Here is a 26,606-nt window from a genome sequence, read left to right on the forward strand (position 1 = left end):
TGGCAACTACAGAGTTACCTAAATGTCAAGTTCTGCTCCAGCTCAAGACTCCCTGGTCCACATGCAAAAATGAACATCTCTAGCAAGGGTTTAGCACAGGCCAGAAGGCACCAACCCTAGAAGCAGCACTACAGCAATATTCATTCCTTTGTGTCCCCACCCCCCACAGACCCCAGCAGGACACTTGCACCACTTCCCCGTTCTACCAGCAGCACAAAGAGGAGGGAAGTGCCTGTTTTGCAGGACTGGCCTTGCAGAGAAGCAGAGCAGTGTGTTTGAACTGGTATTTGCAGTCACTGTGTAAACTGTGTAAACACTGTGTAAACATGAATTAACATTCCCCCATTCAAGATATCCACACCACAGTAATAGCATGCCTCAAATGACAGTGACAAATACAGGTCTGCCTCCACTGACATACTCCTTCAGCTGTTCTTCAAGTTGGTATCAGTCTTACCATAAATTCATTTTCAGCTTTGCCCAGCAACTGCCGTAATCGTTTCCCTGTGCCTTAAGCAGCACTGGCACACGATGGAAGTACCTCACCCTGAAAACGTATCTGAAGATGGAAAAGCTGCTGCTGCTACTGAGGTTTTCCAAACACCAGGAAATGACAACAGAACCACCTTTTTTTCTTTTCAATACGCTGTCTCTATTCCTGAAGGAATGCTTTGCTTTTATCTCCCGCTTTCAGCTTTTAGTCAAGTGTTAAGAAAACAGTTAACCTGCCTGATGAGAACAGTGCTTTGATCACAGATGCCTCCCTCACCCAGAAGGTACTGCAATACAAATTCCATACCCTAGAAGCTGATTGGGGCACAAACCTGTTGATGTTTCCTCTCCATTTCCTCAAGTTCTGCTTCCACTTTTGTCTGTTTTTCTTTAACCTTCATTAATTCTTCATCCTTGGCCTGAAGTTCCTCTTCCTGGCGAGTCACCTGGAGAAGAGGCTTCACCTACAAAGATTCAAAATGAACACGTGAGAATCTGCATTCACTTATTTACTCAAGTCAGAGAAAGTGACAGAATGTAACAAACCTTTGTGAAGACCCTCCACCACTGCCAGTGCCTAAGCTTTAAATATGCAGCACAATTCCTCTGCAGGATTTTCAGTGCACTCAGTTGCTGCTGTTTTTTTGCAAAGGCCCTGAAGACAGAGAAAGCAAAACATTTAATGTTAAATACAGCTAAATAAAGCATCTGTCAAGGGCTCTGCTTGCTTGTTTTAAAGGTTATCCAACCGTTGAACACTTGTAGACCATAAAAGGTTTATTTTTGAGTTTGGGTGACTATCTGACTTATGAGTATTCATTCCTTATATTAAAAAGGCTAGGAAAGAGCTGGAGTCTCTGCTTTCAGAACAATAACAATAAAAGCTGTTTGTTCTTACTGTTAACAGACTTTGTCCTCAAAAAGATAAAGTGTGAATTAAACAACGAACCTTTCTTTAATTTAAAAATAAAAACAGCTTTCCAAAGTATTTCTGAGAACTTAAGGAGCAGGAGGAGAGATTTTTGCAGTCAGTAGCTAAATTGTAAACAGCTACATGTGCCACACAGGTAAGGTTAAGAAAAGCAGCTGTTGTTAGAACGGGTGGGTAAAAGTGACCTACTTGCCTTGGACATAACTGCAATACTTTAAGCAACATGCTTTCTTAAGAAAAATCCTCAGATGGAAACTCTGAAGCCCAGCTCCCTAACAAAGAGGCTTAAGATGACCACAAGAAAAGCCAGTCTCAAAAGCACACGTACTTTCTGGCCAGGTATCCTCTGCAGACTGCCTGGAAGAAGATGATAATGTCTGTGATCTTCAGGTCTCGTTCCTCCTCTAAGTGTGCCAGGACACCAGCTCGGAAAAAGATCTTGCTCTGTCCAATTCTGTATAAGTTGGGGTCCAGCTCCAAGGCTCTGATCTAAATGGACAGGAATGTACATCATTTTTACATTAACAACAATTTTTTTTGTTTCAACTTTTCAACATTTTAACAATATTCAGGCATGAACACTTACCATGCGCTCACAGGCTTGCTTGCCATCCATAAAGCCTTTTGGAATTGCATTGGGAGTAAGGATCTCATACCTTCAAGGCAAATGTAACAAATATTTACATTCACCAATAACCAGTAACATTTTTATAAAGCCATAAAGCTACAGTCAACAAGTGTGTGGCAAAGGAGACTCTCCAGACATGCAGCTTAGGTTGCTCTCACTTATCTGTTCTCTTTAGAGTAAACCTGTAGCATTTAAGTTCAAACCACTTCAGAAGAACTGTTTTGGATTCTGTTTCAGCTGTGTTGTTTTTTATGTTGTTCCCCCCCTTCAAGTGTTTAACAAGGAACTTCATCTTAAAAATAAAAACCTCAGCAGACTGTATGTATTCTTACCTCTGCCTAAATTCCTGGAACACAATCCTGTTTGGAAATCCTTGTCGACAAATCCTTATTCCTTCCAGAACACCATTGCAACGAAGCTGATCTAGAACAAGGTGTGGATCTAATTTTCCAGCCTGGATAAACAAAACAAACATGATTTTTACACTTTAATTTCTATTCAGTTTAAATTTCTCAGCCAACTATCTAAATAAGGGATGTATTGGGAATACTGAGAAGATATTTCTTCATAGAACCACGGAGATAGGGCTGGAAAGGACTTTAAAGACCATTTAATTCCAACTTCCTTGCCACGGGGCAAGGAGGGACATCTCCCACTTGGTCAGGTCGCCCAAACCATATTTGGTCAGTGTGGAAAGCTTTTCAAAGCCTGGCTTCTGATTTCAAAGAGAAGATGAGGACAGCGTGAATAAATCCAACGCTAACAAAGAGAAAGAATTCAAGGAGTGGACTGGAGCACAAACCCTCTTTTCGTGATTTGGAATGATGCAGCGAACAAAGTTGGGGTTGGTGTTTCGGAGCGTTGCCATCAGCTTGGTGAGAGATTCTTTGTACAGCTGCCCAACAGTACGAAACATGCCCTTCTTGGTCTTGTATGCAGAGCCAAAAGCAGTCTCTGTTATGCCAGTGACCTGATCCAGACCCACGATACGATCCACTGGGAAGGCAAAGAGAAAACAGTGAAGTGAACCTTAATATTTGTCAGGATAAAGAGATGCGAAGAGAGAAGAGCAACAGTGCAGCAGCAAAAGCTTTGTGGGACAAATGACAGGAGATGCCACCAGTAGGCAAGGCAGTCAGCATGTACCAGGGACGTTGTGCAGAAGCAGTGGAACCAGAAGCCACAAGCTTATACAGCAGAGTAGTGTAGCTTTAGTAGGAACCTACTAAAACATCCAGCTCTTTACTTGCAGTTCTACATGACCAGTAAACACACATCCTGCACAGTCAGAAGAGAGACTGTTGCCTAGGAACTGGAAATGATTAGAATTCCTCCAGCAGGAAGTACCTCTGGGTTGACCATTTGGAATTAGTTATCTGGGCATAGCTGTTCAAAATGAAGAGTCGGATAACTATACTTGTTAAGCACGACTATTACTGAATACTCAAAGAAGAGAAAGGAATGACTTACAGAAGAGATGGAAATAGTATTATTCCAGTGACAAGAGGGGGGAAAAAAAACCTGTCTGCCAGACTTTCGCTAGTGAGCAATTCTGAATCATTCTTTCAATTTTTATATCTACCTGAAAAGATTTCCCTTGCCAAAAGAGCACTTTAACCACAGGAAAACTGGACACAGAGCACCTCAAAGCTGCCAGGAAGTACCAGAGTAGAGACAACTCTTTTCCTTGATTTTGAAACATGTTGGGTGAGGATCTCCCTGCTGTTGGTTTCTTTTGTTTGGGTGTGTTGCTTGTTTGTTCCTTTTCACAAATGGCAAATCTGACTGCCAGCAGTAAGACCTTACGGCCAAAATATGAACAAAAATGGGATTCCACATTCATGTCAACAATCAGTTCAACAGTTTGCTTCAGAAGCAGAAGGGGGTGGCTTAGCATTTAATAATAGTTGGGGTCCTTAATGCTGAGCAGAAACACACGATGTGTTGGTTCTCCAGAAAATACAAGCTGGCCAGCCAGAAAGAAGCAGCTATATCTAGGCTTTACATTTTTGTTGGGTTATCTTCACATCCGTTCAAACCAAAGCAAAGGGAATTGCTACCAGGATTAGTTTTGTATATACTAATCAGTATTTACAGTATTTTGTTTCATACTTGAACCCATCTGGTTTTCAAAGGTCTGTACAAAGCTGGAAAATTAAGGGCTGAAACATACAGAGCAACAAGTTTGAATACCCACTTGCAAGTCTCATGTAGTGCAGAGCCCACATCTTCCACAGGCAGTTGGAAATGCAAGAACCAAAGGTGCTTATTAAAGCTAAGAGCAAGTAGGTGGAAAATTGTTCATAAGATCACATCCCAAATGTTTATTCTCAAGCAGAACTGAGTTCTACATCAGAAGTGGGAGAGAAATTACTGGAAGCAGCCTTACAGAAGATGAACACATCAGCTTAATTTGTAGTATATCAGAATGGAGCACCCAACAGGCACCAGTGATGCCTGGACCCCACTCAGCCTTTGGCATCTCTGAGACACTGGGCTGTTTCAATTTTGTAGAAGACTAACTGTGCTTCTTGTTGTGTCTCTCACCAACTATACTGAGGCTGCTCATCTTCACAGAAGCTTAAAGATGCATCTCAGCTCAGGCCAAGAGCAGTTATCCAACAGCACAACTGGGATCACCCACAGACAAAGGTCTCTCAACTCACACTGTCTAGTAATTACCTTAGGAAATATCACCTCCTACAGCATGCAGTGTACAGAAAACAGTGGGCTCTGAGTAAAAATGGGAAGGCTTGAATGCACAGACTTCACGTGCTTCAAAACTTGGGAACTGGAACAAGGGAATGATGAGGAAGAGGTTGATTAAATACTTCTTTTTTTTTTAAGAAGTAGTTAAATGGTTTGATTTCAATACTTTGGGGGGAAAAAAAGAGTGCAACTTCCACAAAGTGAAACATTTCACAAAGTTTTTAGTAAAAGGACAATTCCATCAAATCTAAAAGAAACTTCTCATTGACTACCACCACTGCAGCACTCTATTTATGAGATCCTTCACCTCCCCTCCACAATCTACGTCCCACAGCTTTTCAGAGTTTTGTCAATGTTGGACTGCAGAAAGAAGCTTGATAGTGTCATATAGCTTATGCATTGTCTCAAATACTTGGAGCTACCAGAATTATTATTGAAGCAGCAATTCTGCATCTCAACATAGAACCAGGAAGCAACAAACCTTCTCATCTGCAATGCATAAAATATAGATGCTATATGTATGCAGCAGCAACTGAATAGATATGCACTCAGAACATCGGCCTGGTGGAGGTATACCTAAATAGAGCATGAAATGAAAAGTTCATGCAAGCCTACGAGCAAGAATGGTTTTCCTGTAGATACAACAGCCCTGCCTTTAGTAGGCCTACGGTTTTACATCCATTCACCTGGTGGATCATGAAGACCAGTAATATTGTCATAGAAACAGGCTCTCTGAATATTCTGAATCTCTAAGGCAGAGAAACAGCAAAAACAGAAAGACAGAAGAGCAGATACATAAGACACTTCAGTTAGTATACAGAACAGGTTCATCAATTGCAAGCAGACTTAATCGTGCTATGAAGGCTGTTAGGCCACAATATATTCCATGCACATTTCAATCATCTGTGGAAGCAGGTTTTGAATATTCGGATCCAAACACTCGTTTTTATGCATGTACTCAAAGGGAAAGGAATAGACCCTCCACCAAAAAGTTCTTTATATGTATTCATTATATAATGAACACCTCTTTGCAGCTGAGCCAAGCCAGTATTCCTGAGAAGGTGGAAACCCAGAAGAAACCTACAGCATCATTTATCTTATAAGCTTGATTTTCTTCCTGGAGTAAGCAACTATAGACATTATGTGATAAGCATATTGTTATTAATACACTGTGATGTTAGCGACTAGAGGAGTCCCTGCTCAGTATTTATTTGGCTGTTTCTAGGATTATTTCAGTGAAAACAGCAAGAAATACTTAAAGCTAGAGTGCACATAAAACTATCTAAACAGCAATGTGCAGTTATGCAGGAAAAATACTGTGTCTGATTTTAATATGCAATATTTAAGCACTAGCATGACTGCTAATGGATTTTATTGTAGGAAATGCTGCTTCCCATGGTATTAGTCACCACTGCACTGTGCTGGTGCTCATATAAGATGAGACACTTTGCTAATAGCAAGTAGTACTGCAGCTGTTTATATACAGAACTTCAAAGCAGCAAGTCAAATTAAGAGTTTTGGATGTGACATTACAGATAAAATTTGACACAGGTTGACAAGTAGTGAGTATCTCTTCAAATAATGAATATGAGAAGCAGCTACTCAGAAATGGGATTATGTGCACAGACCATATGAGCCACGCAGCTTCTTCTGTACCTCTGGTGCTAAACAGAGAAAACGTAGGTATCTACAATGTACAGATGAGGGTAAGGAGATCACAGGCACAGAAACAGGTACTGGTCCACAAGAAGGCTCTAACCAGTCGTACTCAGAGCACCATCTCTTACCATCCTTCCAAAGCTCTGCAACAAATTTGTCAGAAGACTGGTGCAGGAGCGTCGCCACGTTGTCATTCAGTGGGTCCATGTTCTTCATCAGCCACTCATCTGCCTTGTAGTCTACCTGCAGAGCAGCCAAATGCCATAAATCAGAGCATATTATCTTTACTCACTTTTTCATTTACTTCAGATAAATGTTTCAAGAGTCAACTAAGAATGTGCTGAAAAATGAGGATTTTTACTGTGATGTAGCAGTTCTACATAAACCCTTTCATTGTTGTATTTCTTGCAGGAAAAGATATTTTACAAACAATTTCAGAAGGACACACAGATGCTGGTTAATAACTGAGAAATGCCTCCTATCCCAGAAGGTTGATGCAATGCACTGTCAGTATCACAAACACCCACTCAGTGTGACACAGCTGAACTCCTCTTCAGATCTATTACTTCCCTGTAGTCAGGTACAAAGATGTTTTACTTCATTTTGATTACCTAAAGGTAATATTTCATTTCACAGCTCATTTACTATGAACTGCAGTAAATGATGATTTGATTGTTTCTAAGCTAATATTTTAGATATTGATACAACACATCCAATTTCTTTATTTCACTTTTTACTGTAATTATCCAGTCGGCTGCAGTGACACCGAACAGATAATAACAGCTATTAACACTTAATTTAAAGGATAGTTCAATTCACAGAGTTAGTTTCTTCTAAATCAGAGCAAACAAACAGTACCAGGACTAAGCTTAGCTAATCATGAATCTGCTTACAAGCAGGGCCTTACAGTACAGACAGCATGATCATGGAGGTTCCACAAAATGCTGTCAAGAATTGGATGGTTACCCCATGGACCTGTTCACTCTGCTTCTGATCTCCATCCCCCAGCAGAAATACAAAGACTGAATCAACAGTAAAGATGAAGTTATAAACAGGGATACGCAAAGCCTTCCACTGAATGGAGGGAACACAAGTGAAGAAGTTAGCACTGGCACAGCCTTACAGCACTTCCATCAACTTGCAGAGATATTCAGAATAGATTCCTCTTAACCTTGAGGAAACTCACCTTTAAGAACTGGCAGCAAAATTAAAGGGAACTGAAATTTTAATCTAATATTAATATATATCACTGCTATCTGCTGTGTGGTAACAACAGTTCCATCAGAGTGCTTCTGAATATGCCCAAGGAAATAAAATGAGGCCACCTTCCTGCACAAGTATTTCTTCAGTTAGGTACCTACACCTCATATTAGTTTCCCCAAGTGAACATTTCTAACCAAGTTCTCAACATCACTCTCTTACCTTCCCTGCATAGTGAATAATGCAGAAATCTGCTTTGTCCTTCAGCTGTCTTGGCTTTTGGAATTTGGAGTGGGTTCCTTGCTCTTGGACCAGTTTTTCCACAAATGTTTTGTCAGTAGCTTTAGGAAACCAGCATTCTTCATCCAACAGCGCCAACACACCAGGAGGGTTTGCCTGAAATACAGATGGATTCACGTCCACGTTTAATACACATTTATTTTCTTAATATTTTGCATTTAAGACACCCCACTGAATGCTGCAATAAAAACGTGTCCAGCTGATTCACACTTGATTTAAATTAAAGCAAACTGTGAGGGAATCTAGTTCCACGAAGACATTGTGACTGGTTCCATCCATTCATTCCAATGGAGATGTGCTCACAAACAGCTGACATGATCTGGCGATGACCAGAGCCTTGCTTTCAGCAGAGCCTGGAATAGATGACCTCCAGAGCTCCATACAAACATCTCTGCAACGTGTGTGTACACAGCAGCACACTCATTATTTCTGCAGCAGTTACTGTCATGCTTTAATGTGGGCAAAACTGCAGATCATTATCCCCCAAAGGCACTCAGTACCCCTGGGTATTGAGCCACCACACCAACCCCTGTGCTGATATGCAGTAGCAGCACCCAGAACGATCCAGCAGGCTTAGCTCTCACTTTGCACCCTGCTCGAGGGTTTGCTTGTTCTTAAAATGAAGTGGGGAAGAACCAACACCTGCTGTACAGCTGCAGAAAAGCTTGACAGAATCGGGGAAGACAGAGTGATGCACACAGGAATGCAATGGAAAAACTGGTCATAAATATTTGTATATCTAAAGCATCTAATGAACATGAAGCTAACACATTTGAAGAGGTGTTTATATTTACCTACAGCGTGACATAAAATATTTCAGGTGTCAAAAATTAGGACAGTACCAACATTTGCTTTAAGAGCTACTTCTTGTAACTCAATGCACTTGGATTGAGGATAGGATATTCACTTAACATCTGCAATACTGAAAGCACTCCCCAGCCTTTGTGGAAGATATTTTACCTTCCAAGGAGACAAAACTTTCCAAAGTTTTGCATTTCAAGAGCAGAACTGTCATAACTGAAACGAGACTTCCCTTCTCCTACTCCAACACAAAGAAAAAACTGAACAGCACCAAACAAAGAGCACAGCTCTTCTTCTCAGGATGCACAGAATTGTTAGCAGTGATGACTTTGTGCACCCGAGACACACAGCTGAATGTACAGAACAGTAACCACAACATCATGGTGTAAATTAAAAAGTTCAAAATAATTTTGATGGCTTACTTATAATGTGGAAAGAGAGAAAACCTTCTAGGAATGGTGATCTTTGTTACCCCTGCCCACTCCTGAATCCAGCTTGTGCTTAAAGCCTTAAGCTTCCATATATTGGGCAACCAGAACATAAAAACACTGTGGTAACACCACCTTTAAAACACTGCTGAACTATTTACAGGGCCTTCTAACCAATGCACAGTAAAGTTTCTATAATGCACTGCCATGGTTTAGCATGAAAGTGACAGGACTGAAGTCTTTGTTAGTATAAGGGAAAGCGTGTAAAAATAGTAGCTTAATACCACGGTGCTCTATGCTGACATCAGGGCAAAATCCTTTCAGGATAAATCCTTTTACTAATACATGGTATTTTAGTCTTTGGACCCATCCTTCAAATTAACTTGTTTTCTGCAACTGCTATTCAAAATATCTCTGTATAAATTTGCAGGCATTAAACAACAAACCCCCAGGTTGAATCTCTTTGTCTTAGAGCATTTTTACTGCACAAACTCACAGGTCTTTCGATTAAGTCAATGCAAGGCTGCAGATCCAGTCCAAAGTCAATGAAATTCCACTCTATGCCCTCTCGTTGGTACTCCTCTTGCTCCAGGATAAACATCGTGTGATTGAACAACTGCTGAAGCTTCTCATTGGTGTAGTTGATGCAGAGCTGCTCAAAGGAGTTCAACTGCAAAAAGAGCATTAGGAAGCAACGTTAATTCAGTGTCAATATTTATCACATTTGGAAGTAAAAATGGAAATTACTTCATGAGGCAATTCCCCAAACTACACAGCATTCAAGTGTGCTGTAGAGACAAGTGGAAAAGGATTATTCATACATGAAACTAGCATGTCATAGGCAAAACAACTGTCAAACCATCACATACAAGAACATCACATACACATAGAAGAATGGTTTAGACCAGAGTGTGACTTCCTGGCACTATCATTCAGGTTATCAGAGCACTGCAATACAAAACACAAAGCCCTCCTGCAGCCTTGGAACATGCACGCATTAAGAGGTTCTACAGTTAAGCCTGAACGCACAGCAACGTGGAGAGGAAAAGAAAGTCTGGTTAAAGTTGTAAAGTACCTCAAAGATCTCAAATCCAGCGATATCCAGAATTCCAATAAAAGATGCTCCCTGTCGTTTGGTCCTGTCCAAAGCTTTGTTAATGCGGTGAACGAGCCAGCGGAAGAGGCGTTCATAGGTGGCTTTTGCCAAAGCTTCCACTGCAAAGTCTGCCTGAAAATTCAAACAGGAAGATTTATTGACTCTGGAAAAGTCATCAAAAGAACACAGACACGGATGCTACCAAGGATGGCTGAGTAACAAAAGAAGTTTAATGGAGTTAACGCCACTGAGGAATGAAAACAAGCAGCAGGTTTCTGCAAAGTTACTGAGATGTCATTTTAAACTGCTGCATAAAAAGACCTCTATGCATTTGATAAGAACAAGTGAAATGATGAAACCAGCAGAAGGCCAAGGAAAAGGAAGATTTTCCTCATAGTCTCCCACAGACTTCTACCATGTAAGAACATCTAATGAAAACTAAATTTAAATTTGGAGGCAGTACACATTTAATACCGCCTTTCTGTATTAAAAGCTAACCAGGATGGGGCACTCTGTCACTTAATTTTCAGTACCCAAACTTACTTGTTCTTTGGTCTGGGCTTTCTGGACATAGTCTCTGCCGACCTTGATGCGCGGTGTCAGAATGGCCCGGGTGAATTCCATGACATTCATTCCCAGCAGATGGCAGAGTTTCTGTGCGACTGGGTATAAAAGTAACAAATGTCAGCACTTAAATCCTGCACAGCAGCCAGCAACACGGGTGAAGCAAGCTGCTGAATAAAGGCATTCGATGAGCTGGCTTAAGAATTGAACAGCTGTCCAAAGTAGCTGTCAGGGAGATGCACTGCTTTTGGGGACAGACCCGACTGCAGAGCCCAGGTCTGCAGGACTTCAAAAAGCTGGTACAAGTGACTACAGAAAGACCCCGACTTCCCTCAAGGAAATGTGAAAAATGCTAGAGCTCAAGAAATTGCAGCAGACCACTGCCTGCAGACACATCCTCATGTCTTGAGTGGAAACATTTTCACCTCCAGAAACAAAAAACAGAACACAGCATGATGCCACACGTCAACTCCATCTTATTAAAGGTCGCTTACAAACCTTTCCAGTACAGACAGGTGTCAGCATAAAGCTATGCATGTTTGTATTACAGTCCATATGGAGCACACTGTACAACGTGTTACACAGTCAAGTTTCGAACTGAGCAAAGAGCAGCTCACTTTTAGACAGCAAAAACTCCTGATGTCAGCCTTGTTATCTGACATTAGGCATCACTCACACCATCACTGCATATTTTTGTCGCACCAATCCTTTTTCCACACCACCTTTCCAACAGGTTAGGTGCTTATGATTCCAGATTTCTAAAAATGAAGTTGACACTGTGGATATTTTTAGGCCTGGTAAGTGCTGCCCTGCAGCAGGACGCCCTGCACACTGTCCAGGAAGTTGTTTCAAACCCTCAGCTTTCTAATCCAGCACCTCATTGATTTATCATAGAAATAAAAAGAGCTGTTTTTGTAAATCCTCATTAAAAGTAGATCTGGATACCAACATACAAAAGCTTCCTCTATATTTTTCTTCAGGTGGCATTCAAAACACCGCTTCCTTTAAAAGATTCTGCCTGTCCCTACAAATTAAAACAAACACAGCTGTGGTGAAATTCACGTGGCACCACAAGCAGAGCACTGCCTTCACTTTAGCTGCATGCACGGACATTTGTCAGGTACGACATGCCCTAAGGGAAGCCATACTGGTGACAGCCAGCACGGCTTCCTTAAGGGCAATCATGTCTGAGATCTGCTCCATAATGGCGTTATGGCACTGGTAGATGAGGGATATGACACCATCTACCTGGATTTGCACAGTGTTTGATGCTGTGCTGCACGGCATCCCTGTCCCTGAAGTGGAGAGGCATGGAAATGATGCACGGTTCACTTGGTGGACAAGGAAAAGGCCGGAGGGTAGAACTCAAAGCATTGCAGTCAACTGCTTGACACCCAGGTGGAAACCCAAAGAGAAGTAGATCAGCACTATTTAATACCTTTATCAATGACACCGGGTAAAATCTTCCACTTTTTTTCCCCTAAATACAGGTTGCTTCACCACCCACACAATTGTCTTCCCAGCCTATTCAAAACACACCTAAACTCAGCACCATCAGTTCTCTGCAGGACACTGAGGAAAGCCATCAGCGAGATGTGACAATACAGATGACAAGCTGGTAAAGATCAGTTTCAAAAAGTGCCTTCAAAAAGATGTGGTAAGAATCACCAAGTAGACCAACACAGCACTTCTTAAACGCAGGACAACAGCCAGAGGCTTCAACTACCCAGCTGAGCTTTTCAGCATCTTCTCTTTTAAATTCAGAATTTTATATCCAGTGTTACAACTGTTCAACAGCATAAATATATCAAAATTCTTAAGTACAATATTGGATATAATGTCCAAAATTGATAGTAATAAAGCAAAAGTGAAGATGGTCAGGAAAGAAGAAACATCTATTTCTTTTGTAGATCCCTTTTTTTTTTTAATGGAAAAAAAAACCCAACTCCATTGAGTTGCCTCAGCCCAAAAACCAATCCCACACCCAACCTTTTTCTCTCCCTGAAAAACCCCAAATGCAAACTGCCAGCCAAATGCCAAGTCAATGATTACCCAGCTGTAATCCATACCTGCCTGCTGGAACACTTTGGGCAGAAGGCCACTGCTGGGGAATGACACAAGTTTTGGACACCACAAGCAGGAAGCAGGCACAGCAAATTAGGGCAATTATGGAACAAGATGGACGAGAATTTGAGCTGTGTGTGTGCAGCAGGTCTTGTGAATTCTTCTTCCCGCTCTGTGCGTTGAAGGCAGCTCTCAAAGCTGACTTTCCACCACAACTTTTAGAAGGCCAGAACTTAAGAACTAAGTTAAAAATCTGACAACCATTTCAGCAGCTTAATGAAGGAAGAATTCCTGAAAATGCTGATTGCGTTACAGTGAAGGCACTAAAAGAGAATTTCGTCTCTAGTCACACTACCATACCACTTTAGAAACCAGATTTTCTGAAACAAAGCATTCTTAAGTTCCCCCATTTCACTATGGAAGTTGTGCTTGGCTCAAGGGTTCTTATCATTGGCAAGCAAACTGCTGTCAAGAACCAAAGAAAACAACTCCATTTAAGCACGCACTTTCTCCCAGTGCTGAAGTCTTTGTAGATAGCAATAAACAAGACTAGAACTGAAATGCTTATCCAAAGTTTTAAAGCAATGCAAACAACATAAATTCTGTTGATGGATACCTAAATTTGTCTGTATTACAAGAATGGAAGAGAATTTTACTAATTGCCCCTTGGCTACTACCATCACTATCATGGCCTCTTTTTGGCACAAAACTTCAGCAAGGAAGCTCAGAAGACTGCTCTGTACTTCCAAGAGATATGCACTAACAAATGATAGGAAGAAAACCCCAGCTCTAGTTAATGGAAGCCAAACAAATGCAATCCACTCACCAGTGTTCTCCGGCATAGAAGCTTGATCAGTATTTCTCTCCTTCTTAAAGGAAATATTTCCAAACTGTAGCACTGAAGACACCACCTTCAGCATTGCTGTATCAACAAAGACATACAGACCAGTTTATTGAAAAGGGCTCAGCTTCACAATTTTTTCCTCTTAAGACACTTTCCTTCCAAAGTTGAAGTACAAGTTCACAAAGGAAATGAAGCTCGTACTACACTTTTTAGCAAATGGTTTTAACTCAGTTGTAAGCTTATGTTGAGCAAATGCTTGCTGCAGGCTGTCAAGATACTGAAGCAATGTTAAATTTGGTGGCTAACGTAGTGAGTGTGTGCAAGAGAGAAAAAAGTACACTTTAAAAATGCAAGAGGTTTAACTTACACAAGATCTCATCGTGTGAAAAGCCCATGATATGCATTGCTTCCATTGTCTCCTGAAAGTTATCCTTGTCTTGTTGCCCAGGAATGGGGATGTAGCCATTGGATAAAAATCTGTAATTATTAAATCCTTCAAGCAGTAAGTCAGCTGTATTGGGGGGAAGGAGAAGAGAAGAACAAGCTAAATAACTGCTATTCACACCCACTTGTGCTCTGCTTTCACTAGAGGAATAACCCATGCTTTACAAAAAAATAAAGTTCCTCAGATATGACTGCATGTCACCATACCAGCTTAGTAATTCGTTCTTTTTAAAACTCTAAACATCAGAGTGTATTCTAAAAGCAGAAATTCTGGGATTCTTGCTTCTGTCTGTAGCAACCTACACTAGCTGTTTAATGCATCATGCCTGTAAAAAGAACATCACCTTACTCAGGTCTACCACGATCATGAATTCCTATTTAAAGTATCCCAAAACAAGCATCTCTATTGAAAATTAACAGATACTGGCAGAAGTGGAGCTTGGTATTGATGATAACCACATCAGAAATGTCAAATACAAATTTTTCTTACATAGAAGGAATGGATCAATTCTCAGAAGTCTGTGCTTTCATACAGCTTCACTTCTCACAGCCTAGCAGGAATTCCCAGGTACCAAAGAAAAAGAGGATCAACACAGTACTGCAAAGGGTGGAGAAAGCCTCGGGGTTTCGTTGTATTTTGGCAAAATGGCTGCTGTTCCCCCCAGTTAGAAGGAGCTGTTGGAATGGGTCTGGCTGTCACTGCCAGCAGGATTCATTATTAATCAGTGAGAAGTGCTGCAGTTTCACTTCAGTGAATCCTGGCCGGACACCGAAGCCACCACCCTGCCCGAAGCGGACTTTGCCTTGGAGCAGCCATCTGCTTGTGGCTTGACAGCACGCTTGACAGAACACAGAAGTTATTTCAAAATAAAGCCACCTGGCCTTTTCCTTTGCTCTTCTTTCAAAACTCAGTTTCAAGACCAAACAACAGTTCAAACATTATTGTGTTAACAAAAAACCAAACTCAGGACACAGAAGAAACAGGATCAAAGAGTGGGAATCTTCACTTACACTTGAGGTGCTCTCCTGCTCCAGCCAGCAGCTGGTAGAAGATATGAAATGTCCTCTCATCTTTAGCTTGGCGAACAGCGCGAGACTTCTCCAGCAGGTCTGATCACAGCTAGTCAAGGATCTTCTACATTTTTTGGTAAAAAGAACATCCTGTGCAAACAGAACTCTTTCAAAGCAGGCTATGTAATTCTACAAGGAGCAAAAGGGACTTTCATAGTAATGACAGGACTAAACCCAACACAAACTTTCAGTAACGCTCAATGAGGGGTTTCAAATTCAGATAGAAGCTCACTTTAATTGCAGCAAACTCATTGCTTGGATGGTGCCTGTATCTCCTTGCTGCATGCAGCTGACAACCACTGTAATGGATCAACTGGAGCCTAAGTGAGAGGGGAGCTGGCCATTCTTCTTCAGTCATTCCTCTCTGAGGATGGCAGTGCTACTCTAAGAACAAAAACCCAGCAGCTGCTGAACTCTGCAGTACTTCAGCTGAGGTGCATTCAGAACTTTTATCAATTTCACAAGGCAGCATTTTCATAAGATATTCTCCATCGCCTTTAAACACTTTTCAAATTCAACCATGTGCAGCAGGTAACTTCTAATAAGCTGCCACAAGGTGTTAATGCTTTCACATTTTGATGTCCCAAACTGTAACACAGACATGGGATATCCTACTTGAAATGTCTGACACAAAGGCAGATCCTGCCATGAAAACAACTCCCTAAGAGCAAAGTCCTCCTGTCCTCACAAAGCCCCAGGCAAAACAGTTACCTGCATTTTCATAAAAGCAACAGCTGCCATCACTGCTGTGCTAAATACTGAACTGAGAAAGAAAATCACTCAGCATTAAACTGTATTTTGAATAACTAACTGTAGGCATTCCCCAGCATTACTGGGAAATCACATTCTGTGGAGCAGCAAACACACACTGCACTTCACATGAAGCAGTTAACTTGTAGGCACAGAATGAAAGCTGAGTTATATTGCTGTTTATGAATAACATTCACAAGGTATTGTTGACCAAAGCTTTTGATTTCATAACTTGATGACCACCCTGCTGCTATTTCCCCCAGAATAGTCTAAACAGACTAAAAAAGTTTACATACACATCCTTAGCATAAACAAAACCACTTGAGAAAGGCTTTTAGTGTAAGTGTTCTCACTTGTTTTTAGGCAGTCATAAATAAAAACGGGCCTCAAAGCTAAAACTAAACTAGGCTTCAGCATTAACTGCTAGTAGGTCTTGTGTTACTTGGCCTTGCCTGCTATCCAGAAGGCCTGGGACACCAGAAGCTGACCTGGTACAACGACACCTGCAGTGCCAGGGCTGTTGCTGAGCTCCTCCTTCCTGGCAGACAGCAGTGAGGGCAGTGAGCACTGGGCACAGTAGTGTGGGCAATTTTAATTAGCAGTGTATTCCTCCACCACTGTCACAGAGTGAGAACACTCGAAATAACTTGCTTAACTTTCCCATACCCTGCTTTTAAGGCTGGCCAGAAAATCCAGCGGATTTCAGAGCGTTAAACGCTGGGATATCCGGTTTCTAAGCATAAGGAAGCATGCTGACTCTGATACTTGATCAGTTATTTTGAAACGAAGGAAGAGATGGACACGGTGGAATGACTGCAGAAATCAGGTAACCTTTCACTGCATTCCAATGCTGATATGACATTAAGTAGGATACACGTCTCAATGTTGGCCCCAACAATATAACCAGTAACATCAAAGTTAATCCTAATGAACTTGCCCTGTAGAGAAAAGATATGTTTGTTAAGTACTTACTTTGGGATTATGACAACTATTTGAGAACAACGGCATTTGCACATTGAATAACAGGCATTTCACACAAGCCAAAATGAAATCTTCTCCATTCAACGCACTCATCACTTGAACCACGTCTCTATGCACATGAACATTTTCTGAAGGTTAAAGCACTAAGATTTTAGGTATGTCTGTAAGACAGACTTATGAAAGACTTTTCTAAGAGAGAAGCTCAAGTTCTCCTGTTGACAAAAGTCCTTAAGTGATAAAAGCTCAGCACTGCTATACTAAATGTACCCATCCCCACATCTTCAGGCTGTAACCCACGTAGGCTTTATCTGCCCACCTCAACCATCACAACTCTTCCTTTTCCACAACTAGGGTGCTTGCTATCTCTCTTCACACCCTCTCTTCCCTAGCAGTTGTAAAGAAAGAACAGACTCCTCTTTTCAGTGTACATCTTCTTTTCTCCACAAAGGGCTGATGGACAGTGGGCTGAATATGAGCCAGCAGTGTGCCCAGGTGGCCAAGAAGGCCAACGGCATCCTGGCTTGGATCAGGAATGGAGTGGTGAGCAGGACTGGGGAAATCATCCTGCCCTGTGCTCAGCACTGGTGAGGCCTCACCTCGAGTGCTGTGTTCAGTTTGGGGCACCTCAGTACAGAAAGGACATGGAGGTGCTGGAGCAGGTCCAGAGAAGGGCAACAAGGCTGTGAAGGGCTTGGAGAATGTGGCCTATGGGGAGACTGGAGGAACTGGGGCTGTTCGGTCTGGGGAAAAGGAGGCTGAGGGGAGACCTTACTGCTCTCTTCCAATGTCTGAAAGGTGCTTGCAGCAGAGTGGGGCTGGTCTCTGCTCACTAGTGACAGGACGAGGGGAAATGGCCTCAAGCTGAGCCAGTGTAGGTTGGATATCAGGAAAAACTTTACAGAAAGGGTTGTTCAGCACTGCAATGGGCTGCGCAGGGAGGTGGTTGAATCACCATCCCTGGATGTGTTTAAAAAGCATTTGGATGTGGTGCTCAGGGACAGGATTTAGTGGAGGGCTGTTAGTTAGGTAGTTTGGGTAGGTCGTGGTTGGACTCGATGATCTTCAAGGTCTTTTCCAACCTGAGTGATTCTACAATTCTATCTTCAGGATGACCAGGGGATCAGGCCCAGCCAACAGGGTTCACAAAGTTCCTGTCTGAGCGACCCGACCTCCTGCTGTGACCAGGTCATCCGCCTGTTGGGTGAGGGAAAGGCTGTGACCTTATTGCTCCCTTACACCTCCATGACAGGAGGCTGTGGTGCAGCAGGAGCCCTCTTCTCTCAGGTAAGAGTGATGGGATGAGAGGGAATGGCCTCAGTTTGTGCCAGAGGAGGTTCAGGCTGGGTATCAGTAAACATTTTTTCCTGTAAGAGTGGTCAGGCTTCGGCACAGGCTGCGCGGGGAGGTGGTGCAGTCACCATCCCTGGCTGTGCTCAGGAACCACACAGGTATGGCATTGAGGGACGTAGTTTACTGGGAATGGTGGTGATGGGCTTACAATTGGATGTGATGATCTTAGAGATCTTTCTTCACCCTTAATGATTCTGTGATACAGATCACACTTCCCACACACACAGTGGATCTTGGGAAGAAGGAGGCTGTGAGTGAGTGCTTTACATCAGGTATCAGAGTCCAACCAAATTAAAACACTTTAAAGCCACATCAGTAGGCTGGCCTGTCACTCAGCCACAAATGTTCCCCACTGCCTCTGGCTTGGAGCTGGACCACTTCTAAAAGTACTGTTGCCATACTTACAGGTTTCAAAAGCACAAACTGTAAAGTATTGCCTTGGTTGCAAATGTGAAGAAACCGGTGGGAACACTCAGCAACCACATCAGGATCTCTGTTTTCATCACATCCAGTGTCTATACTCTTACCTACGTAGAAACAGGTTCTGGAGCACAGCGAGCATCAATGGCAGTTTATTAACAGCCACCAAAGTGCATCTTTGGATGACAGCTGCAGAGAGTCACTTACCAACCTCTTGTGAAAAGAGACAGATTTCTGAAAGTTTGCTGATATGCAGCATCCAAATCCTCACAAACCTCAGGTCTGGCAGATTATTGCTATTATTGGTTTATTGGTATGTTAAAGAATTCCTGTTTGGCAGATCTATTTAGCTCAGGGAACACACCACTGATTTCCACATTAAAAATTCCACTCTACAAGCTTGGAGAATAGATGTGTTCTAATGATGGCTCGCTGTAGTTGATGTTCTTGGAATGTATTGCCACGCTGCACTATTACAACACCTGCACACATTACCAAAGTCATTCAAATAATTACAACTTAGCAGAACACCTTCAGCTTCTCAACTTTCCCAGTTAAGCCCAGTCATGTCAGAGACTTGCACACAAGGCTGAGCATGCTTCTCACCCAGCCACGTCAGGGACCGAAAGAGACGTAAAACCAGCTGAAGCCTTACTTTCTACAGCTTTTAATACAGAGTTCTCAAAGCTCTCTTAAAACTGTTGGAATACTATGAATTAGCTTCAGTGCTTGCCCCTGCTGCTTAACCTGCAGTGTGGTTGGGAAGTCAGAGCTGCGGTAAAGAGTGGGGCACGTTTTCAAGCATCCTGTCATGGAGCAGCAATAGAATTCATGTTTCTGAGAATATCTAGGCTCAACTTAAAGCACTTAATTTTTTGTGCAGTAACAAGTCCAGAAGGCTATGCTTGTAACTGTTACAATGGGGAAACTGGCACTTTGTGAAATACAGCCCGTTGGCTAGATGGAACGTGTGTCAGCACCTGTGTCAGCAGTGGCAGCGGACAGCTTCACACACATAATTGATGACAAATCCTGTTCAGAAGGACACGGCTTGAATTTGCCACGTTTCATGTGAAAGCAAACGTGAAGCACTACATCATGTCTAGCCCGTAGCTTTTTCTGGCATAATTAGCAACTGCTTTACTCCATTTCACACTTAGAGGTTATTTAACTTCTGCTGCCAGTCCCCAGTTCCATGAATGAAACTAACTGGGAGGCAATGCAGGCAGACAGAGGAGGAGACCCACACACCCTCAGCCTCGACATTCAGCTCCCATTGAAGTCTGCACGGGATGGGCTGCTTCTCTAGCTTATCTCCCATGAGGCAAGATGTTAATATCCTTGTAGCTCAGGCAAATCTTGCTGTGAAATCTTTAACTCATCAGTAGGATGACCACCACTACTGTATCTAACAACCAAATTCTGTTTACACTGTTGTTATAGCACTGAAGTACACAGCTTCTTGAAAACCACACAAGGGGGAAAGCAGCGTTCAGTGCTGGAATAGGAACCCAACAAAGACCACTTTCCCATCCACTGCAACCTCCAGAATTTATTTCCGGAAATACAGAAGAACACTGCATTTTGTCAAGGAGAGGGAAGAAGAAAATGCCTTGACACGAGCCTCATTTCAGTATTATCTGGATTATCAGAACAGCCTTAGACTGTCAGGCCCGTGTGTGCTGAACAACAGCAGTTCCCACTTTGTGGGAGGACACATTTTTCAAGTCGGATTTTGAAATGCCTGTTGCTAAAGATTTTATGAGTAGTTTTTTTTTCTTTTTTCTTTTTTTTTTTTAACATAAAGACGACACCATCTGGAGTGCATTAAACTTGCTCCTTTACAAAAAGAGAGCTGGAGCCATCTGAGCGATTATGTCCACGATGGCAGTGCAGACTTCAACGTAATACAGAGCAGATGCTAACGACTTCCATGAAGAAAAGTATCTTTGTTAAGTTAGTGCAGTGTTTGATGGATTCAAGCAACGGAACAAAGAATTACTGGGCAGCCAGACCTGTTGATATTATAAATCCTATCATAACATGTATGAGTATCAGCCAGTACTGCAACCAACGTGGCTATAAAGTTATCAAAAAGTTGAATTTCTGTAGTACTCTGCTCTCCCTTCTTGACTGCTAACACAGAAGGATTCAGTCATGCAACCCCCCAGAGCCCTCATCGCTTGAGCTGATTTTATACAAATGAATCCAGGCAGCCGCTGAAAGATCAGGCAGCCAAAAATCTTTCATTTATTCTGTAAATTTTAGTTCAGTTCTTGCGAGAGAAAAGATTTAATGCCTCCCACACACTTTTAAAGCTGCACTATAAACGACTTTTCCCTGAAAACAGAAGACAGCTTTTTCACCCCAAATTCCACCAATGGCTTCAAAGGAACACAAGAAAAGAAGTCACCTACCATTGAAGCAGAAGGCACCAACCCATCCAAACTCAATCAGCTACAGCAGTGCTCTGCCCTCAAATGTAAGTCATGCTATCTTCCTGGCTTCCCTTCAGTAAAGCAGTCAAAAGGGCATTGAAATTTAGAGCAGTTTTTATATGTAAGCTTGGTGCCTTGTTCTTCCATAAGTTGAGGATATTCTCCCTAAACCAATCAGCAGCTATTGACAGGAAGGCAACACACTCCGCCAAATCCCAGAGGTGCTGCATCTCTTCAGACTCTATCATCATTCAGCAGTGATTTGTGCATGCAAGTCACCGTTCAGCTCCATGGCACAGATGTATCTGTTACACTACGAATACCATTGGCAGCTCAACAACAGTGGACACTACAGACTGGGTAAAATTAAAGCAAGTTTTGTCAAAAGCCAACAAAGATGCATCCTCAGTGACTCCAGCACAATTCAGAAGGCATTACAGCAGAACCTGAGGCCACCAAGGAAATAGTGAAGAAACCTTTTGGTACCAGCTAAACTTGTGAAGAGGAATTTCTCCACAAGCAGTCATGCGATTTACAGACTCCAAGAGAAAAGGGATCACTCACAAAGCGGGAGGAGTTGTCGTTTTTCACCGTCTTCGCGTTCCCGAAGGATTCCAGAATGGGATTTGCCTGAAGAAGCTGACGCTCCAGCTCCCCCTAAAAGCCACACAAACAGAATAGCACATGGACATGAACACCGTGCACGTGGTGAAAGCTTCCTACATCCTGCTTCTTCCTGACAGTCACTTTACCCAGCTGGTGGCAGTGGGACCATCTTCAGGAGGTCATCAGCCCTCCCCTCACTGCAGTCTCTTCCATCCAGTGAAGATTGTGCTCTGTGCTCGTTTAATACACACACAGGGGGGACTGAACAGGACTCCATGGATATTGCAAATCATTGAAGATGGAAAACAAAAATTCACATCTAGGGCTGATGAAATTAGGCACAGACTTCAAATGCCTGAGAGGAAAAAAACTAATTAAAGATTTTTCACTCTCTTTAGCTATTTGACAGCACATTCATTTTCCACACTGAATTTGAAATCGGTGAAGTGCTCATTTCCCATCAGTCACACACTCATGTCACTGTAACATCTCTGACCTGAATGCACCTACAAGTATGTCACAGCGGCACAGTGGGAATTGAGTAACACCAAATGCAAAGATCATTTTCAAACTGCCCAATTCTGCCAAAATTGCTAGGCATCTTTAATATTTCTTTTTTAAGTGCTTCCTTCAGCCCAAGCCAATGGATGTAGAAATCAAAGCACTTATCTTGAGGAAATTGCACAACAGCTTTTACAATTGCTGCCCACGAGGAGCTCTGCTAACAAAAGAAGTCTGTGCTGCTTCCACGAGCCCCAGAGGCACGGATGCACACAGGAAAGTATGACACTGTTTTCCTGCTTTAAAAGATAGTTTAAAAAATTAGAAGTGAAGCTGCATCTCTCTGGGATGTAGTCTCAAAAACTGACGTTTGTGCTCATAAACCTGCTTTTTCCAACTGTTTATAGTGTAGATGAACACAGGCCCCACACTGAGCATTTTGGAATGGAAACTTCAGTCTCTTTAGACCTCCTCGAGGCAGATTCTCACACAGGAATTTTACAGGTTAACACCTGAGACTTTGATTTTTAATACTCAATTGTATTTCAAGTCCTTCGGGAAACAAATGGCTGTTTGCTTTCTAACAGGACCTGCTCAGAACTTGGTTACATCCAAACATTCCTTTGGGACTACATATTCTATGGACTCCAAAGAACTGAGAAAAACTAAACGCATGCAGCTCAGCCCTGACCACACTTGGGCCACAGTGCCAATGAACCACAGCTGGGGCTGACAACATCACAGCCCTTAGGAGTACTTTTAAATCGATAAAACGTGCAGTTTGAAGGAAATAAGATCACTGTTACAGCTGCTGTGTGGACGTAAGCAGTTCATAGTCTTAAGCAATTCCTACACAGAGGTGTCAGACAGGAAAAAGCATTTGCTGACACCATTCCTCCCATCCCCTCTCCCAACCACACTGCAGCTCCTGTTCAGACACCAAATAAAAATGAAAAGCTTGCTTACCATGCTGCACACAGCTTGAAACAAACCACGCTACGTATATTAAACGCAGCAAGCATGTCACAGCTTACATTTCAAATTCTATCTATTCTGGAAAAGAAAGCATACTGACTTCAGAATTGAGCTTTTCTACAGAGCATCGCTGTGCTGCCTGAAAGCTCTGCACTCCAGAATGCTTTGACCATGCTTTAAGTGCTTCTGTGCACCACAGCACTAATTCAGCCTTGTGCACAGGAACGCCTGCAACGCAACATGAAATCACCCCACTGGTGTTCTCCAGCACAACGCAGTCAGTTTTGTAGTGCATTTTTATGATTATCTCAGGGGGTTTGAAGGAAGCACTCAGCAGTGCCATCAGAGAGGTGAGAAGCAGTGACTGCAGCCCGGCCAGCTCTGCTGCTGTCCTTCACACGTGGACTTTCCACAGCCATTGCTACGTGCAAACCTTTGCACAGTGCAGAACAGCTGCTGAAAAGAACGGTGGTAGAACATTTTAAACTGGATTTAGTGGTTTTCATTTCTAGATAGATTGCTTTAGAGTCAAAAACATTTCTAAGGAAGCATTCAGTGCTTTGGAAACAGTTTAAGTTTGGTCTACAGGCATATCTCCAGCATAGGCATCTAACCAGAACTTGGAAAAAGCAGTATTGAAATCGTGGAAAAAGTGAAGTCATGCAATACATCATGCAGGACAACGTTAAGATAAGGACGGGTTGTTGTCTCAGTTTCAGAAACACCAGCATCCCAGTGGCTTGGGTCGTTGTGAAGACTGGGGAGCAGGGAGCTACATGCTACTCACATACAACAGGGGTCCACTCTGTAGTTCAAAATGACATCGAAACAGAGATGTTAATGATTACGGTTTATGCAATATCAACACTTCTGGATTAGCACGTTTCCACCGATACATTTCAAATGTCTGCCAACAAATAATTCAGTTCAACTGCACGCTGAGTCTAAGCTAAAGGAGAGTTAACTCAGTGCTTTATTTCTGGAACAAGGAAATTCTTGAGTAAAAAGAAAAAGCCCACAACTTTGAATTGTCTGAGGTTTAGATGGAGGAAGGATCAGGTTAAATATGAAGAATGTCTGTAACTTCTGAAAATGAGACCACGGGGCTCCGACACACGATTGGGTTACAGGGCTTTAAGGAGTTACCACACACTGGCAAAGGCACCACCGCTGTCCGTGTGGCTTCCTGCTGCCTCCAGTAAACCAAAGCTCCCTCCTTTCCCCTTCCCCACTGGGAGTTGAGATGCACTACGGTCAGCTTTCAGAAAATGGGGGGAGAATGCAACCAGCTAACTTAACTCATGGCAGTTCTTGAGTTACCAGGCCTCGTCTGTATCACACAGAGCCACTGCAAAGCGTTCTCCTTATTTGAAAAGCTCATGCCCACGACAAAGAGGCATCACTTACCATCTCAGGTTAGAGACTGGAGCATGCATCTCGCATGATATGTGGGAACAAGCTCTTCTTCCCCCAGTCTTACCCACAGCTTCCATCTTATTCTCCTCTTGATGCTCAGAAGCAATGCCGCACAGCACGGGCAAGGTGAGCTGGAGTGGGGTGGCTGCTGGCCCAGGACAGGGCTGGGCAGCATGAGCCTGCAGCTCCAACCAGCCCGAGATGACAGCAGCTGGGACTGAGTGCTAACTCAGCTGGGCAGGCACACGGCACTTACACCACCTAGTTTGGTGGGCCATGGGGATGCTCCACTTCTGGAGTCAAACAGATACACCAAGCCCTACACACCTGAGAACTGAAGCTTTGACCAGGTTACCTGAGCAGCTATAAAAACATTCAGGGAAAATCATATGTTAACCAGAAGCATTTTGCCAGCTCCAATGACCCCCATCCTTTATTTAGCACAAAGAACTGCTGTCCTCCCTTACGGCACACTAACTCAGCATGCACACAGCACCCTGGAGAAGCTCAGCTCAAGATGAGGTTACCCAGGTGCTCCAGGACAGGGACACCCATGGTGTGAGGAGCAGTGCTCTGCAACGCCTTGGAGCCTGTAAGCTCTTCACCAGCCCATGCTCTCAACAAAGCCACTTAAATAGTTACTGAAATTACTATTACAGTATAGAACGTGGGGGAAAGCTTGTGCAGATAAATGGAAATCGACAGAAAATAGAGATGAAGGTCACCTACATAACTTTAAAAGCATAAAGAAAACCACTTGCCTGATGTTTCACGGGTTTGGGTGATTCGGGCTGCTCGTTGCAAACAAACAAACGCACATGTTAGCAAGCAGGCATTCCAGCTGCAAGTCACATCCCACATTATTCATGTCAGCAGGTTTAGTTTAACTATATACTACTCACTTCATACAAACTATTTGGTTTTAGAAAGGGAGTTATTCACTTGCCATTGCATGCTCAAAATGCTAAAACCCATTCTTATGCAAAGAACTAATTTCAAATACAATACAAGATGACAGAGGGACCTTGAGCAGCAAGAGAAAAGGGCAATGGCGTGATTTGTTTTACAGCTTTCCACAGTTCTGCCAAATAAACACCCATAATGCTAAACAACTATTTCTACAGTCCCAGTAAGGTGGTTTTGTATGAATGAAATGATCGCTACTCCTTAAAGAATAAGGCAGGTTATGGCAGAACCTGTAAGGAAAGCAATCCTTAAAACATCTGAAGTTTTATTTCTGGGCTGCACATCAAATATTTAACAGATGCAGAGCCTCCAACCAAGACCAGGTTTGTTTCTTTCACTCAAGAGCAAGCATCAAAAGAAGCGAAATCTTAAACTGAAATACCTACAAGATTTACCAGGAAAGGGGCTATGAATGGGAAATAAACCCACAGTTCAACTCTGCACAGTTCCTGCAGCAGCACGCGTTTTTGGTTTCATTATTATATTCTTGACTCCACCTGCAAGTTTTCCAAACTTAAGCTTCACAGCACAGAGCCTGAGGGGGAGAAATACTGTACGACACAGAGCTCCACACCAAAGTCAGATACTTGGTATCCACTGATTGCCTCTTAGTTTGAAGCTCTAGAACTGCTTTAGTGCAAGAAAACAGATTTGCACAGAGTTCCTCAAAGCAGCTGCCAGAACCTCACCTCATTCAGATAAGCTGTGTGAATTCAGCACAGCTCAATCATACCTGCTTGGAAAACAACGCTGGCATCTGAAAATCAGGTTCAACATTGCAGTCTAAGACCAGCAGACCTCAAACAGTGGGAAACGACAGGCACAACTCAGAGGCTTAGCTGCTTACTGCACTGCTCTCTCCAGGTCTCATTTCCTCACTAGGAACAGGGCTGAGCACCATCAGACATTTAACATCTCCCATTCAATTAGGGCAGTTACAGCACACCTGGGAAATCCTCATCAAGGGGAGCC

General features: G+C 42.7%; 1 protein-coding gene across 5 annotated transcripts in view; it reads right to left on the minus strand.

Moving 5' to 3' along the window:
- MYH10 (myosin heavy chain 10) overlaps positions 1 to 26,606 on the minus strand; it is a 93,140-nt gene that overhangs the window by 20,029 nt on the left and 46,505 nt on the right. For 3 of the 5 annotated variants that reach the window (XM_042833368.1, XM_042833369.1, XM_042833370.1), the window contains 16 exons: positions 21,735 to 21,827; positions 16,856 to 16,919; positions 15,172 to 15,270; positions 14,084 to 14,227; positions 13,699 to 13,794; positions 10,788 to 10,906; positions 10,224 to 10,376; positions 9,645 to 9,818; positions 7,842 to 8,015; positions 6,548 to 6,662; positions 2,854 to 3,047; positions 2,384 to 2,505; positions 2,010 to 2,079; positions 1,752 to 1,912; positions 1,039 to 1,147; positions 825 to 956 (listed from right to left, as the gene is read on the minus strand). In XM_042833368.1, coding sequence (XP_042689302.1) covers positions 825 to 956; positions 1,039 to 1,147; positions 1,752 to 1,912; positions 2,010 to 2,079; positions 2,384 to 2,505; positions 2,854 to 3,047; positions 6,548 to 6,662; positions 7,842 to 8,015; positions 9,645 to 9,818; positions 10,224 to 10,376; positions 10,788 to 10,906; positions 13,699 to 13,794; positions 14,084 to 14,227; positions 15,172 to 15,270; positions 16,856 to 16,919; positions 21,735 to 21,827 — 2,019 coding nt within the window. Of the gene's footprint in view, positions 1 to 824; positions 957 to 1,038; positions 1,148 to 1,751; positions 1,913 to 2,009; positions 2,080 to 2,383; positions 2,506 to 2,853; positions 3,048 to 6,547; positions 6,663 to 7,841; positions 8,016 to 9,644; positions 9,819 to 10,223; positions 10,377 to 10,787; positions 10,907 to 13,698; positions 13,795 to 14,083; positions 14,228 to 15,171; positions 15,271 to 16,855; positions 16,920 to 21,734; positions 21,828 to 23,243; positions 25,229 to 25,429; positions 25,460 to 26,606 lie in introns of those variants that run through there. The other 2 variants (XM_042833372.1, XM_042833371.1) reach the window with 2 other exon arrangements.

This window comes from Centrocercus urophasianus, unplaced genomic scaffold, assembly GCF_019232065.1.
Source record: "Centrocercus urophasianus isolate 14NV4802_14NV808 unplaced genomic scaffold, USGS_Curo_1.0 seq_41, whole genome shotgun sequence".
NCBI lineage: Eukaryota > Metazoa > Chordata > Aves > Galliformes > Phasianidae > Centrocercus > Centrocercus urophasianus.